General features: G+C 45.0%; 1 protein-coding gene across 1 annotated transcript in view; it reads right to left on the reverse strand.

Annotated features, from left to right (window-relative positions):
• Positions 1-9,075, reverse strand: part of Dnajc6 (DnaJ heat shock protein family (Hsp40) member C6) — a 97,128-nt gene extending 88,053 nt beyond the window's left edge. Inside the window, exon 1 of the mRNA XM_038334728.1 lies at positions 8,889-9,075. Coding sequence (XP_038190656.1) covers positions 8,889-9,075 — 187 coding nt within the window. The remainder of the gene's footprint in view (positions 1-8,888) is intronic.
• Positions 9,076-14,423: the final 5,348 nt, after the last annotated feature.

The raw sequence follows: 14,423 nt of genomic DNA on the forward strand, positions 1-14,423 counted from the left end.
AAACATGAAAATGGCCAAGACGTAAAGTCTGTGCTAATGGCTAAGACATATTCCAATCTGTGGATAAAAGTCCTCTAGTTATGAAAGAAAGTTAAAAGGGAGGGGGCAGGCAGGGAGGGAAGAAGTAGGAACAGGGGATGGAGAGAGGGTGGGAGAGAGGGAGGGTATTTTGAGTTGCTATTTTTCTGTTAAAAAGAAAGTCACTTGCCAGGTGGTGGTGACACATGCCTTTAATCCCAGGTCTGGGGAGACAGAGACAGGTGGATCTCTGTGAGTCCAGCCTGGTCTACAGAGCGAGTACCAGGACAGCCTCCAAAGCTACAGAGAAATCCTGTCTCAAAAAAAAAAAAAAAAAAAAAAAAAAAAAAAAAAAAAAAAAAAAAAAAAAAACAAAATGCCACCTTTAGGATAAGTCAAGCAATAGGCTGCAATTTGTAATTTTTTGACCAAGAAAACAGTCTTCAGATGTAGCAAAAAATAATAATAATAAAAAAACAGAGACAGATATTGGGGTTCAACCTGAATATCAGAAACGGCAAAGCAGCCAGCCACTGGCTCTTACCTTTACCTCAGAGCTCAAATGGGTGAGATCCTTTCTCCATGAATCCTAAAGACGCTACACCCCACACTGCACCGAGTTCCTGTCTCTTCCCCCTTATGTTCCTCTCTCGGTCCAGCCATATCACTCCTGCGTCCATCTCTCTGGTGCTGGGATTAAAGGATCCCCTAGTGCTCGGATCACCTTTATGTGAACTCTGTTTCTCTTTCTGTCAGATTCAATCCTGTGTAGCCCAGAGTGGCCTTGAACTAACAGAGATCCATCTGACTCTGCCTCCCAAATTCTGGATTAAAGATGTGTGCCACCACACCCTGGCCTGTATGGCTGACTAGTATGGCTGCTCTGCCCTCGATCTTCAGGCAAGTTTTATTTATTAAAATACAATAATATATCAACTATATTCAGATAAACTATTTACTTCCCTTTCTGCGTTAAGAGGCTCTTGAGAGTCAGGGTGCATCTTAGCTACCTTCCCTCTCTGGAACACTTGCACATAAAAAAAAAATGTTCATTATTGAATTGATTGAGCTTTCTGCCACAGTTTCATTTAAGCCTGGCCTCATTTCTGATCAAATCTAGCCATATACTTATTTTTAGGTTTGGCTGGGCACTTTCCATTATAAATGCCCTTTTTTAAAAATTCAGAATCTGTTCATGCTTTCTTTTATTCAACAAGTATTTGTCAGGCTGCTAATAAATACCAAGCAGTAAAAAAGAACACAAAGGTGGCTAAGACTAAGCCGCGCTCGGAACTTTAATCTACAGCCCAACAGGCAGCGTACCCCAGCTCAGTAAGACAAGATCCAGGCTGATGAGGAGCAGCGACCATTACCACCACAGGCAGCTCCGGAACAAGGAGCAGCCAATGAGTAGCAGTGGTGTCAGGAAAGGAGCATCCAGGTGGCTCTGGACTAAGATGCTCCAAGCTGAGGGGGAAAATGTTTGCAAAAGCACAGAAGAGGAGGGAGGCATCCTCTGGTCTGGAACAACAGCAACTGTCGCTGGGCCGGTGTTCAGAGGCCTCACACCGAGCTGCTGGAGTCCAATTCAGAAGATCCTGGCCTTCATCCTAGGAGCACTAGGGATCCATTTTCCTTGGCAAGATGTTATTCCATAAATTTTAGGAACCCGCACCAATTACACTGTTCCCAAAGCACCGTCTCAAAGCTTAATCAGCCTTATTCCACAGTGCTCCGGCTCTGACACCCTTGCTGCTGCATTTTAAGAATTCTTTATGTTATATATAAATAACGACGACCTGTCTGTCACGTTGGAGGAGACTCAGAAAGAGAAACAGCTACATTCACTCCGGTTCCTTCAGCCGCTTGCATTCCACCCTGCCTCAGAGAAAGAGGCAGACAAAGAGAATCCTCCGCAAGCCTTCCTTTGCAATTTGAAGGGCCTCCCTCTCCAGGGTTCTGCTCTCTAAGAGAATAAGTGAAGCCCGTGTAGCCAGAGACAAGTAGTTTAACCTCTCTGCACCTCGTTACTTCAAATGCAGGAAAAGGAGGTAACTGTTGTATTCTGTTGTTGTTGTTGTTGTGGTTTTGGTTTTTCAAGACAGGGTTTCTCTGCAGCTTTTTTAGAGCCTCTCCTGGAACTAGCTCTTGTAGACCAGGCTGGCCTCGAACTCACAGAGATCCGCCTGCCTCTGCCTCCCGAGTGCTGGGATTAAAGGCGTGCGCCACCGCCGCCTGGCAGCAGTTTTTTTTCTCACTAGCTGTTTTGTCAGCACACACAGAAATGGCTTTCTCTGTGACGTTTCCATATGTGCATCCTACACTTTGTTCTTATCCCCTGCGCCAGCGCCCCGTCTTGCTAGTTCCCCTGCCCCACACAGTTCCCCCACTGGCTCCCCAGATGTGGTAGCTATCATGTTCTTATTTACCCCATCAGGCATTCCTGACGCCCTCCTTCCCATCATAGTCCACCTTGTCCTTCCACGTCCTGCGGTTATAGAAGAAAAACATGCAAGATTTGCCGGGATCGGATTCTTTTTTGCTTAACAAAATCATCTTCAGTTCCATCCATTAAACGGTAATAAAATCTCCCTGTAAAATTGACAACTTTGTTCTTCTTTACAACTAAATGTTATATTTTGCATATATTTGTGTGTGATATGTGTTATCGATATATAACATAGATATATACATAGATAAATATATAAAACATATATACATATATATATGTATATAGTAAAGTGCTTGCTTTACAAGCATAAGGACTTGAATTCAAATCCCCAAAAACCCTTTTTAAAAAAAGCTGGGCAGAGCGGCACATGCAATGGCAAGGTGGCTAATGTCACTCACTGTCCTGGAATTTGACTAGGTTCTTATTAGTTGTTTGATCAGCAAACACAGAAATAAATTTCACTGTGCCCTTTTCATACCTACTTATTATACCTTTACTTATTTCCCTCACCACCGTCCTGCCCCCAAGACTCCTCTTCCTGTCTTACTAGTTCCCTTACCGCCCCCAGATAGTTCCCTGGAACTTAGTCAAGACCCAGGGCAGTGAGAGACCTTGCTGCAAAAGGTGGAAGACATCGGAGGAATGACATCCAAGGTTGTTCTGTGGCCACAACATAAACATGCACACATGTACACTTGTGCACCCATCCATGCACAGCCACACAAGACGAGTGCAGCAATGACATGGCTGTGCAAACATCTCTGTGACCGGCTGACTATAGTCTACACCTAGGAGTGGCATATCTGGGTCACGTGGTGGTTTGCTGTTAGGTTTTAGAGGAACCTCCACACTGATGTCCATAGGAACGACTCCAGTTTACATCCCTGCCAGGTGGTCATACAGGCTTCCTCTCTCTCCACATTCTTGGCAGCGTTTGTTGTCTTTTCTCCCTTACATAATTCTTATGAAGATTAAGAAATACCACATGGACAGTCTTTAGCATGATGCTTCCAGGGATCATATCCATTTTATTATTTAAGCATTTATTAAAGAGTGTAAAACACATATATAACTGGAATATAATGTGAAACTGCATTTATTACAATTTTAATATTATGAATAAATGGGTGCATAATATATGTTTTCATGCAAACATACATTATATGTTGAATGTCCCTTCAGAAACCTTTAATTTTAACTGTGTGTGTGTGTGTGTGTGTGTGTGTGTGTGTGTGTGTGTGTGTGTGTGTATAGGAATGCATGTGCCATAGCATGTATGTAGAGGTCATAAGACAACCTTGAGAAATTGGTTCTCTCTTTCCACCTTGATTCTGCCATATTGCATACTCCAGGCTACCTGGCCTGCATCCCAGATGCTGTGTTTACAGATGTGAGCTACCAAATCTGGTCTTTATTCATGGGCCCTGGGGATTAAACTCAGCTCATCAATCAGGCTTGTGTGGCAAGAACTCTCACCCACTGAGCTATCTTACTATACACCTCCAGAAACATTCCATAGGGGTTATCTCTGAGATAAGAGCTGAAAGCATCAGAGAGGAAAGGCTATTTTCCATTTCATTTTCTTCCTCTCTGTATTCTTTCTTTGTTTGACCAAGAACACCAGAACCTTTTATAATAAAAATTGATGGAAAAAACCCAGTTGTGGAAGATCAGAACTGTGAATTATTCTCCAATCCTAGAATAATAACATGAAAATTACCAGAAATCAAATGGAAAATATAAAGGTGAAGAAAGTAGTTTGGTCCAGAAGAGACCGGGCCGAGAGAAGTCTCTGCTCTCAAACTGTCCAGAGTCGCCATGTTAAAGAAGGATTGAATGTGTTTGGAGCTAAATAACAGAAAGGTTACTTTTGCCCCAACACAGAAAGGACTCTTTTGACACTGCCTCTGAAGGGCGAGTGAGAGCTTTCCACTGGGGCTACAGGGCTATGGTCAGAAAGTCTAGTTCCTTGAGAACCTGTTTGGGGGTTCCACCAGAAGCATGCTCTTACTTACACATCCTTGACCCTGACGGAAGACAGGTCCTCCTCTATCAGGGAGAGCCATCCTCTTTGACTGAGCATGTCACTTGGAGAAGGATGTACATTGGAGAGGTGAAGGAGGATGTGGGCGCCCGTCTAGCCAGTCAGATGGGACCAATCAACCACAGCGATCAATTGGGTGGAAGATGTCACAGTCAGATCGCCCTCACACCCACAGTCTAGTCCCTAGGATTCTCCTTCCAAGTTCACGAGGTCTGCCGTCCTCAGCATTAGAAATCTGAATGTATTTTGGTCATTACCTACCTTATAACTAGTGTGTACTTAGCCACAAATTAAATAAGTTACAGAGGTGAAATTTGCCTCCAAATTATAAAATCCCTAAATGGAATTCAACAGAAAAGGACTGTTCCATGTACATTTATTTTTGTGAAGCATAAAGTTACCCAAATCAACGTCTCATGCCACTAAAACTCAGTTCAAAATGTGAATAATACATCTAAACACTCTTAACATCGTATTTACCAAAGATGGCTCTTATTTCCAAACACATTCTCATACTCAATTTAAAAATGATTTTATCATTCTTCCTGGGGCAATCATTCTGTGTCACCGTGACGAAAGGTCTGATAGAAACTACTTCAAAGGACAAAAAGTTCATCTGGGCTCATGAGCTCAGAGGTTTCAGCCTGTCCTGGCAGGGAGGGTGTGGTAGAGAAGAGCTCCTTCCCCAATGGCAATCAGGAAGCAGAGAGGGGGAGACGGCTGGCCCAGGTGAGACACCAAAGGCAGAAACATGAAAGGAACATTGGTGACCCACTTCCCCCAGACAGGCTGTACCTCCTGAAGTTGTCCCCCACGCTCCCACACAAGTGTCAAACACATGAGTCTGTGAGAAACATTTCATATTCAAGTCATAAAACTTATTATCCTTGTTCCTTTCAGTTTCATTAGGATGGCCCAGATTTCAAATGCCTGTCCGTATAAACTTGGCAAGTTAGCCTTAGATCTAAGGAGTCTGAACTTTTGTGTGCTTCATGAGTTCTACCCTCCCTGGAAGGCAGACTATACACAAGAGAAATAAGAAGTGTGCTGGGATAGCTCCAGTTCTTCGGACATGACGGGATGACTCTTGAATATCAGCCCTTTCTAGGCAATAATCTGAATGAGGTGAAAGCCCCCACCCACCAGCCAAAGCAGAGAGCTCTGTAAGACACATCTGACTAGGAAACGGCTCTGGACTCAACACTCCGAAAACTGTTCCGTTAGAAAGTTATTACCATCCTCGGAACAGCTGTCCCTCTTTCCTTTGAAATCCAACGAAAAACCTACTTTGATAAGATGGTTTGATTTCAACAATCAGCGGACACAGTGCCTACACGTAAAGTCATTTTAGTTCAAGGAAGGAAAACTCAGCCCATGAGGACGGAAGACTGAGCAGGTGTGATGCCACACGCTTGGAAGCTCAACACTGAGGCCGAGGCCAGAAGATCACTGCAAGTCCAAGGTCAGCCTGGTCTACATCGTGACTTCTAGACCAGCCATGGCTATATGTGGAGGTCCTATCTCCAAACTAAACAGGACCAGCGAGACGGGGCAGGAGGTAAAGATGCTTGCTACAAAGTCTCAGGACCTGAGTTTGATCCCTGGGATCCACACGGTAGAAGGAAAGAATTGACTCTTGAGAGCTGTCTTCTGACATCCACATATGGAGCACATGGACACCACACACACACATGCGCACACACGTGCACGCACACATACACAAACATGCGCGCACACATGCATGCACACACATACACATACACACACATATTCATTCACACACAAAAAATTAAATAAATGCAATAACTGCAGGACAGAAAAAAGAAGACTGGAGTCTGGCTATCACTCCTTTTCACTAGACAAGTCTCTTAACAACATGATCCTCCTCCTCAGGCCAAAATGGGGGGGGGGGGACAGAGACAGCAGAGTAAGGGAAATTTACAACTTCAGCCTCACATTGCTTTGAGCCTCTGCTAAAGCTCCTTTTGCAAGTGAGGAATGAGCTTAAAACCTAGGGTTTCCAACTGGTAACAAGGGTCCTGAGGCTCCGTCCCCCAGTCTCAGAGCACGCAGGTGCAGGCTGCTACCTTTCTATTTCATAGCATTCTAGAGACTGAGATAAGTCCAAGAGCTCTATCTAAACTGTCACGCATGTGTAGGGCACTTAAGTTTCCCATTTCCTACAGCGATGGACACATATTTTCCAATTCAAAACCATTCCTGCTCAAACAAAGCCCCATGAACCCCCTATCCAGCCCACCACATCATACACAGCCAGCTGGATAAATGGGCAGATGACTATCACATTAGAAATGATCTATGAGTTTAATTAAATATCCTAACAAGTGGATATGTTTACACAGCACAGGCCATACTTTGAATCTCCCAGAAGAAAGACTCTAATTAGGCAAGACAAACGGTTGCACGAGGAAACCAATACAGTTCTCAGAATCTAATCCCTCATCCAAACCAAACATTATCGCCCTAAACTATGTTCCCAATTGAAAATATGCATCAAGTCATCAGTTGTACCAGCCTGCTGCAGCAGAGCCACAGCATTCCCCTAAGCAGATGCAGGAGGGAAAACAGACAGGGATGGCCTGGGGGCAGGGAGCTGCAAGGAAGGATGGGGCTCTTGAAACAGCACTAGTTTGATGAAGTTGAAGAATCAACTCCTGGCAACAGCACTTTAGAGATGGCTGTACCTCCCTTCCCACCTCCACACTTTAACAAGGCAATTCATTGTTCTTACCACCTACTGAAAAACCTGACTTAATGGGGGAGAAAACGCCAGTCCTCAAGGGTCCAGGACCTAACTAGGCCTTCTGTGTTAGAATGGCTGAACCTAAAATGACACCCCACCAGAGGCCCAACAGACTGCATTCTCAACTGAATTCTCCCACAAAGTTTAAGCTTGTGTTTGGATACCACTGGACCCAGGAAATATATATTTTTCTATAAAAAGTCTGTGGCTTCCCCTATAATGTAATGTACTTTAAAAAGCAAAATCCCACTCCTACAATGCTTGTTATGAAAACAAAGAGAACGAAAACCCATGAACTCGTTTTTCCTGTCCCTGAAGTGAGGCTTCTCCGCACTCGTTTGGAAATGTGCTCGTTTCAATTATTTCCCAGAATGACTATGGGTCTGAGTGCAAGAATCTGTTAATGAGTTGATGGAGGGCCGCGTCCAGTCAAAAGATGAATAGCTTCCATGTAGAAAAGCGCAGCTCCAATCACCAAACACAGCCTCACTCCCCAAACTGGGAAACCGGCTGTCCCCTAGGAACAATGACGGCCATGTGTAAGTCTGAGAGGACCTCCCACAACAACCTCTTCAGTTTAAACCAAAGCTTATAGTCAACTCCCTTTCCTCCAGCATGGCTGACCATCTGTGTGTGGAGAGCATTTCATGTCACTTTCAGGACGAGGGAAATGGGAGATGACAGCCCACGGAGAGACACTGCACAATTAAAATCCACAAGCAATTCTTTGGAAAGTGAAGAAATAGAATCCAACTTGGTTTCATCCCAGCGTGGCTCCCACCAGCCTCAGATGCCCAGTACTAAAGTCACAGAGATCCAGCCCCCTGTGGTTCCCACCCTGGAAAAATAAACAAACAGCTCTTCCACAAGTCTTCGGCCAGCAGGGATTCCTGAATGAATGTTTTGATACACACATGGCTAACTCTCATCGTGTCTAAAGGGTCTCTAACTCATCACAATACTTTCTGAGACTTGCAAACACATATAACAAAGTTTAGAAGCCTTTCCTTTCCCCCTGTCTGAGAAGCCTTAGGAACTATTAGCGTGCCAGAGGATAAGATCAAAACCAACAAACAGAGCAAACACATTGCATTTTCAAAGCATAAGAGCTGTGTTGTTTAACAGGACTCTTGACCCCAGGTAAAGCCTTCCGTGGGCGAAAGAAGCCATTAACCCTAGCAGATCGTTTAGAGGTAGCAGAGCTTTACATAATTGGAAATAACAGCAGCATCCAGAGAACAGCTGAAATAAACGTGGTCTGCAAGCTGCGAAAGCACCAGGCAGGCTCCTCTCCTTCACCTCGGCCCCTGCAGCTGGGCGGAGAAAGCAGTCTGCTTGCCTGCCCCGCGGAGCAACCCTCCGCTGGCTCCCTCCCCTCCCCTGGTCTCCCCGCCCCCAGCCGGTGTATTCAGCAGCCTAGGGAGATTAAGAGGTGCTCGCTAATGTCACCGAGCCTCCAGACGGATCTAACGTTTCTTAGCTCCCTGGACCAAAGAAATTAGAGACGTTACACCCTGTGGTATTAGATGGCGTGGCCTACAACCCAGCCTCTCCCAGCCTGGGCCAGAGACCCAGGCGGGGCCGAAGGACTGCGCCACCGGCGCTGCTACCTGAGCTGTCCGTGGTGCTGGCGCGGTGTGGAGGATGCCGGGAGGGACTGCGCGCCGCACCCGCGGTCACCCTCTGCGTGCCAGCCGCCGCGCCCCGCGTACTCGAGTCCCCGTGACTGTCCACCAGCTGCAAAGATTCATAACCATCGCTGCTGGTCTTTTTCCGGTAGCTCCCGAGGAGGCTCATGGGCAAGTCCGGAGAAGAGGGGGAAGAAAAAAAAAATCAACCTGGGAAAGGAAGGGGGAGGGGAAGGCGGGACAGAGTGGGATGCAAAAATAATAATAATAATCAAGTGCCCGACATGACGCGAAAGGAGGGGAAGGAGGGAGCGGCCACCGGGAAGGGCTCTGCAGCCGCCGCCCCGGGCACAGCGTGCGTAGCCGGCTGGGCCACCCGTAGGCTGGACAGCGCCCGAGGAAGTGTAGGTGTAGCCAGGCAGCGGCGGGGCAGCTCCCGGAGTGGCTGGAGGGGGAGGGAATAAACAGAAGCTAGTAAAGGAGGGGAGAGTCGAAGGGAGGGAGGCTGAAAGCGGAAAACGGGGCGGGGCTGGATGGGGAGGGGACCGCGACAACGCGGAGGGAGGGGTGTGTCAGCGCGCGCGCTTGCTTCAGAAAAATAAAGGGGGGGGGGGAAGGTGTCTCAGGCCTGGTGAGCCTTGGAGACTGGGCACTGTTGGAGAGAGCCAGGCACGCCCATTTCATGTAACTCAGCTTGTCTTTGTTGGAGGATTCGGCAAGGGAAAACCGCCTGGATGGTGATCAACCTGGTAGACTGACTGGTAACTCCAATAGGACGGGGGAAAGAATCGTGTTGATGGCAGACCATGTGTGTACTCAGAGCAGAGCGACCTCTCTGCACGTTCCTGGCACGGGAGGAGCGGAGGACATGAGAGAGCTAGCTGTGAATGGGGCAAGAAACTAGGGCCAGATCCGTCCAGCAACTATTGTTGAGGGGATAGTCGGGAAGGGGGTGTTAAGTCATGGGCACTTCTAGGTCTGTTACTCTTTAACTTGGAACGGAGGGAGAGAAAAGACTCAGCTGACTTGAGGGATTCTGGGAAGGAAACTATACCAGATTTCCTTTCCATCTCGAAGCCTCGCCCCTTATATTTTTTCATAGTTGTGGGGGGGGGGGGAGGAGGGATGGCATTGTCATCAGGGATCTGACACAAAGTTAATTAAGGTGGAGGGCCAAGGCCCTCTTCTTGAGGAAGGCTCTGCAAGGCTATATAAATGTCCACTTGTGATTTTTGTATTCTTCAAGAGGCCCCCAGCACCATGGGAGTTTCGAATCTCCACGATCTAGGTAGGAACTCTGTTCAGTCTCAAGATACAATCTCCCACTGTTTGTTTTCACCTGATAGTATTTCAGAGGACTCCCGCCTCAGCTCAGGTGAAAGTCTAGATAAAAATGTTGACTTAAGAGTATTATTTTTCTCTCCTGGTACTTGGATAAAGTGAAATGAAATCCTTTTAAAAATCACTCTGACAGTTTCCTGTGATACAAGAAAAAAAAAAGTGCATGTGTATGCGGTGTGTGGTGGCATGGGCACAAAGCCAGCTTGACTCGTTTCTTGGTTTCCATAGGTTTCTCTTGCTGTTACTATTTTGATCACGTCTGTACACAAAAAAAAATCAAACAACAGCAACTCAGAGTCTTCCATCCAGACCCTCTTATACCTGAAGTCCCTGGACATGCCCACTTCTCATAGGCCCAAACACTACAAATTAACTGGCTTGACAGGCAACTCTTGTTTAAAGATACACAGCAACATATTCTGTGGGTAGAGAAGTCAGGGAAGGTCCAGGAAGCTGAATGCTAGATCTCTTCATTTTTTTTTCTCCACTCCCTGTCCAGTGTGTCCCTTCTGTTGAGGTGGAGTGTGACCAGAAACTGTATCCATAGCTAATGCTTGCTTATAACAACTTTGAATGGTGGCAGGAGAAGCTGAAAAATGGGTTTCAACACAAATGCTTTACTTTCAAACTTGCGAGTCTGTAAGCTTGAGCTATTTTGGTTACTTCACTGAAGCAATAACTTTTAAACTCTAGTGACAACATAGTTCTCAGTGGCATTTAATAATCTCTCCCTGCACTTTCTCCATTCATTACTGATCCACAGGGAGTGGAGAAATCTCGTGTCCATCCTGTGTGTTAGCAGATGCTGGCTTTATAGTCACTAAATTTAGGGAACTCAGAGACGGCCGTTTCTGAGAGTGAAAACTATTATTTTCAAAAGGAGCACTTTGGGTTATTTTTGCCACGCTTCAGAATCGCAAACACACTGGTGAAAGAAAACTGAGACATATGCCTTTGTATTTTTGGGTATCTATCTCCCAAGTTTGAAATTTTAAAGAAAGACATGAATGGGCTAGACAGTATCTTTTTTTTTGTTCTTTTCTGGAATGGAACCCAGAATCTCAAATATGGTAAGCAAAGGATACACCACTGAGCTACACTCTGAGCCATATCATGCTATTTTTTTAGCTTTGTAATTAACACAGACTAAATCAATCAGAATAACTATTAATATTTTTACAAAACTGGGACACAATGAACACAGTAGGACCACACTATCTAGATTAATTGACAACAGCCTGAAGTCTAAACGTTGGAGACTAACTTGGAATAGGCACCAGCTTAACCCTAACAGATTCCTAAAGAGCTCACTTCTTCCCCCATGGACATCTTTCTTCTCTGCGCTACCAAGTGTGAAGGATACAACTGGCATGACGTAGCTGAAGAAATAGTTAAATAGCATCTAGCATTTCTAAACCAAGCGTATCTATACTAAACACACAAACATTTCCTGTTGTCATACGCAGTTCTGTCTTCACGAATGGTTCTCTCCTGTGCTTTTGCGATCCGAGTTCCTCCCATGAGCACAGCTGAAAGGAAAGCTAAGTATTCTTTTCCCCAGAAGTACTGGCTGGAAAGTTACCTGTGCTGCTAGTGAGAACGTGGTGAGGGGCGGGTGGGTGGAGAGATGGTTCCACTGATAAAGGGCTTCCTCCTGAGTGTGACCACCTACATTTGAGACCTAGCTCCAGAGTGGGGTGGGGAGGGAGTTAGGCATTCAGATGTGGTGACTCAAATTTATAACCCCAGAACCAGAGAAGTGGAAAAAAGGAGGAACCCTGAGACTCCATGCCAATGAGAGACTCTGTCTAAACAAAAACAAAAAATTGGGTGGATCACACCTAAGAAAACATAGCGGAAATCACGCACGCACATGCACACATGCACATGTGCGTACACACACACACACACAATAACGATGAGAACCTGAACTTCATAGAGGGAGGTAGTACTGATGAAAGCCAAGGTGAACATGCGCACCTATTCTGCTGGTTCCCAAGATCAAGGCTGATGTATAGAGGCTAGAGATATAGCTTAATGCTCAAGGGAACTTGGTACTCTTTCAGAGCACTGGAGTTTGGTCCCCAGCATCCTTGTTGGGAAGAAAGCAACAGTCTATAACTCCAATTCCAGGGGATCAGATGCTGCCCACTTCTGGCCTATACAAACACCACACACATGAGATAGATAGATAGATAGATAGATAGATAGATAGATAGATAGATAGATAGATGGATAGATGATGGATGGATATACAATTGCCAAGTGTGGTGGCACACACCTTTAATCCCAACATTTGGGAGGCAGAGGCAAGTGGATCTCTGTTAGTGTAAGGCCAGCCTGGTCTACATAGTGAGTTTCAAGTCAACTAGGGCTACACAGCAATAGCATACCTTGATATAGATAGATAGATAGATAGATAGATAGATAGATAGATAGATAGATGATAGATAGATAGACAGACAGACAGACAATTGCTAAGCGTGGTGGCACACACTCACACACCTTTAATCCCAACATTTGGGAGGCAGAGGCAAGTGGATCTCTGTTAGTGTAAGGCCAGCCTGGTCTACATAGTGAGTTTCAAGCCAACTAGGGCTACACAGTGATAACATACCTTGATATAAAAGAAAGAAAGAAAGAAAGAAAGAAAGAAAGAAAGAAAGAAAGAAAGAAAGAAAGATTTAATAAAAAACAACAGCTTGCTCCATAACCTATTTTATCTCAAGAATAAAATATATAAGCCGGGCGGTGGTGGCGCACGCCTTTAATCCCAACACTCGGGAGGCAGAGGCAGGTGGATCTCTGTGAGTTCGAGACCAGCCTGGTCTACAAGAGCTAGTTCCAGGATAGGCTTCAAAGCTACAGAGAAACCCTGTCTCGAAAAACCAAAAAAAAAAAAAATATCTTATATAGGGTGCACATAGGGGACAGATGCGAAGGACTGGCTGCCCTCTTTGGGTGACTCTTCAGTTGATCTTACTAACTCATGACGAGTGTCCATACTGAGAGATGCTCCTCTCTCTTCCTCCATACCCCCAACCAATGCTCTCTTCTCAGCAAAATCACCCACATTTGACAGTAAAGTTACCAAGCAACAGTAAGCTATGGCCATAACACCCTTTCACTTCTGGGAACAATGGTGGTGAAGCAATGAGTTCGAGGTACCCAGGCTCTAGCCAAATCACTTAATCCGTCTTACTTTTCCCATGGAAAAGAAACACACTACCATTATAACTAGGTTGAAGCGAGAGTTAAATAGATTTTAAAAGATTTTTTTTAATGTGGGTATATGTGTAGATGCCATGTGAGTGCAGAGGTCAGAAGAGAACCACAGGTTCCTTGGTGCTGGAGTTATAGTGTTTGAGCTTCCCAGTATGAAGCTGAAAACAGAACTCGGGTCCCCTAGAAGACCAGCAAGCTCCCTTATCCAATGAGTCATTTCTCCAGCCCCTAAATAAATTATTTCCACATAGAAATGCTTAACAAATACTATTATCATTACCTATTATTTCTACTACTACTATAATATTATGACTTATAGCTATTATTTCCAACTATTACTGCATTTTATGTCTCATTAAATCACTTTTTCAAAGACGCAAATAATTTCCTATCTTTAAGATTAAGCTAAAACCTGCCGTGCCTCAGAGATTTGTTATTATTATGATAGATGATAATATAAAAAGCATTTTGTACAATGCAAAGTGATTTTCGGCCTTGGGTTTTTTCATGCCTGCATGCCTCTTTTTCCAATTATATTTGAAGTATTTATGAAGGAAAGTCCATATTTTCCTTGTGTTCCACGACAGTCAGAGAGCACCCAAACAGTTAATAAATGCATAAGGCCCTGGGTTCAATCTCCAATACCACTGAAACAAACAAACTAATAAAAAAAATAGCAGGAAAATGCTTACTAAATTAACCAATTACTGACCAAGCAAAAATACTGTACCATCACCTTCCTTTCTGCATCTGTGTGTGTGGTGTGCTCGTGCGTGTTTTTGCATACACGTGGGTACAAATGTGTGGGGTGTACATGCAGAGATACAAGGCTGATATCAGGAATCAGCCCAGCTCACTCTTCCATGCTATTTGTTGATGCAGGATCCCTCAACCAAACCCAGAGCTCACAAATGCAGCTAGTTTTGCTAGCCGCGTTGTTCTGGGGATCCT

Source organism: Arvicola amphibius, chromosome 6, assembly GCF_903992535.2.
Source record: "Arvicola amphibius chromosome 6, mArvAmp1.2, whole genome shotgun sequence".
Taxonomy (NCBI): Eukaryota; Metazoa; Chordata; class Mammalia; order Rodentia; family Cricetidae; genus Arvicola; species Arvicola amphibius.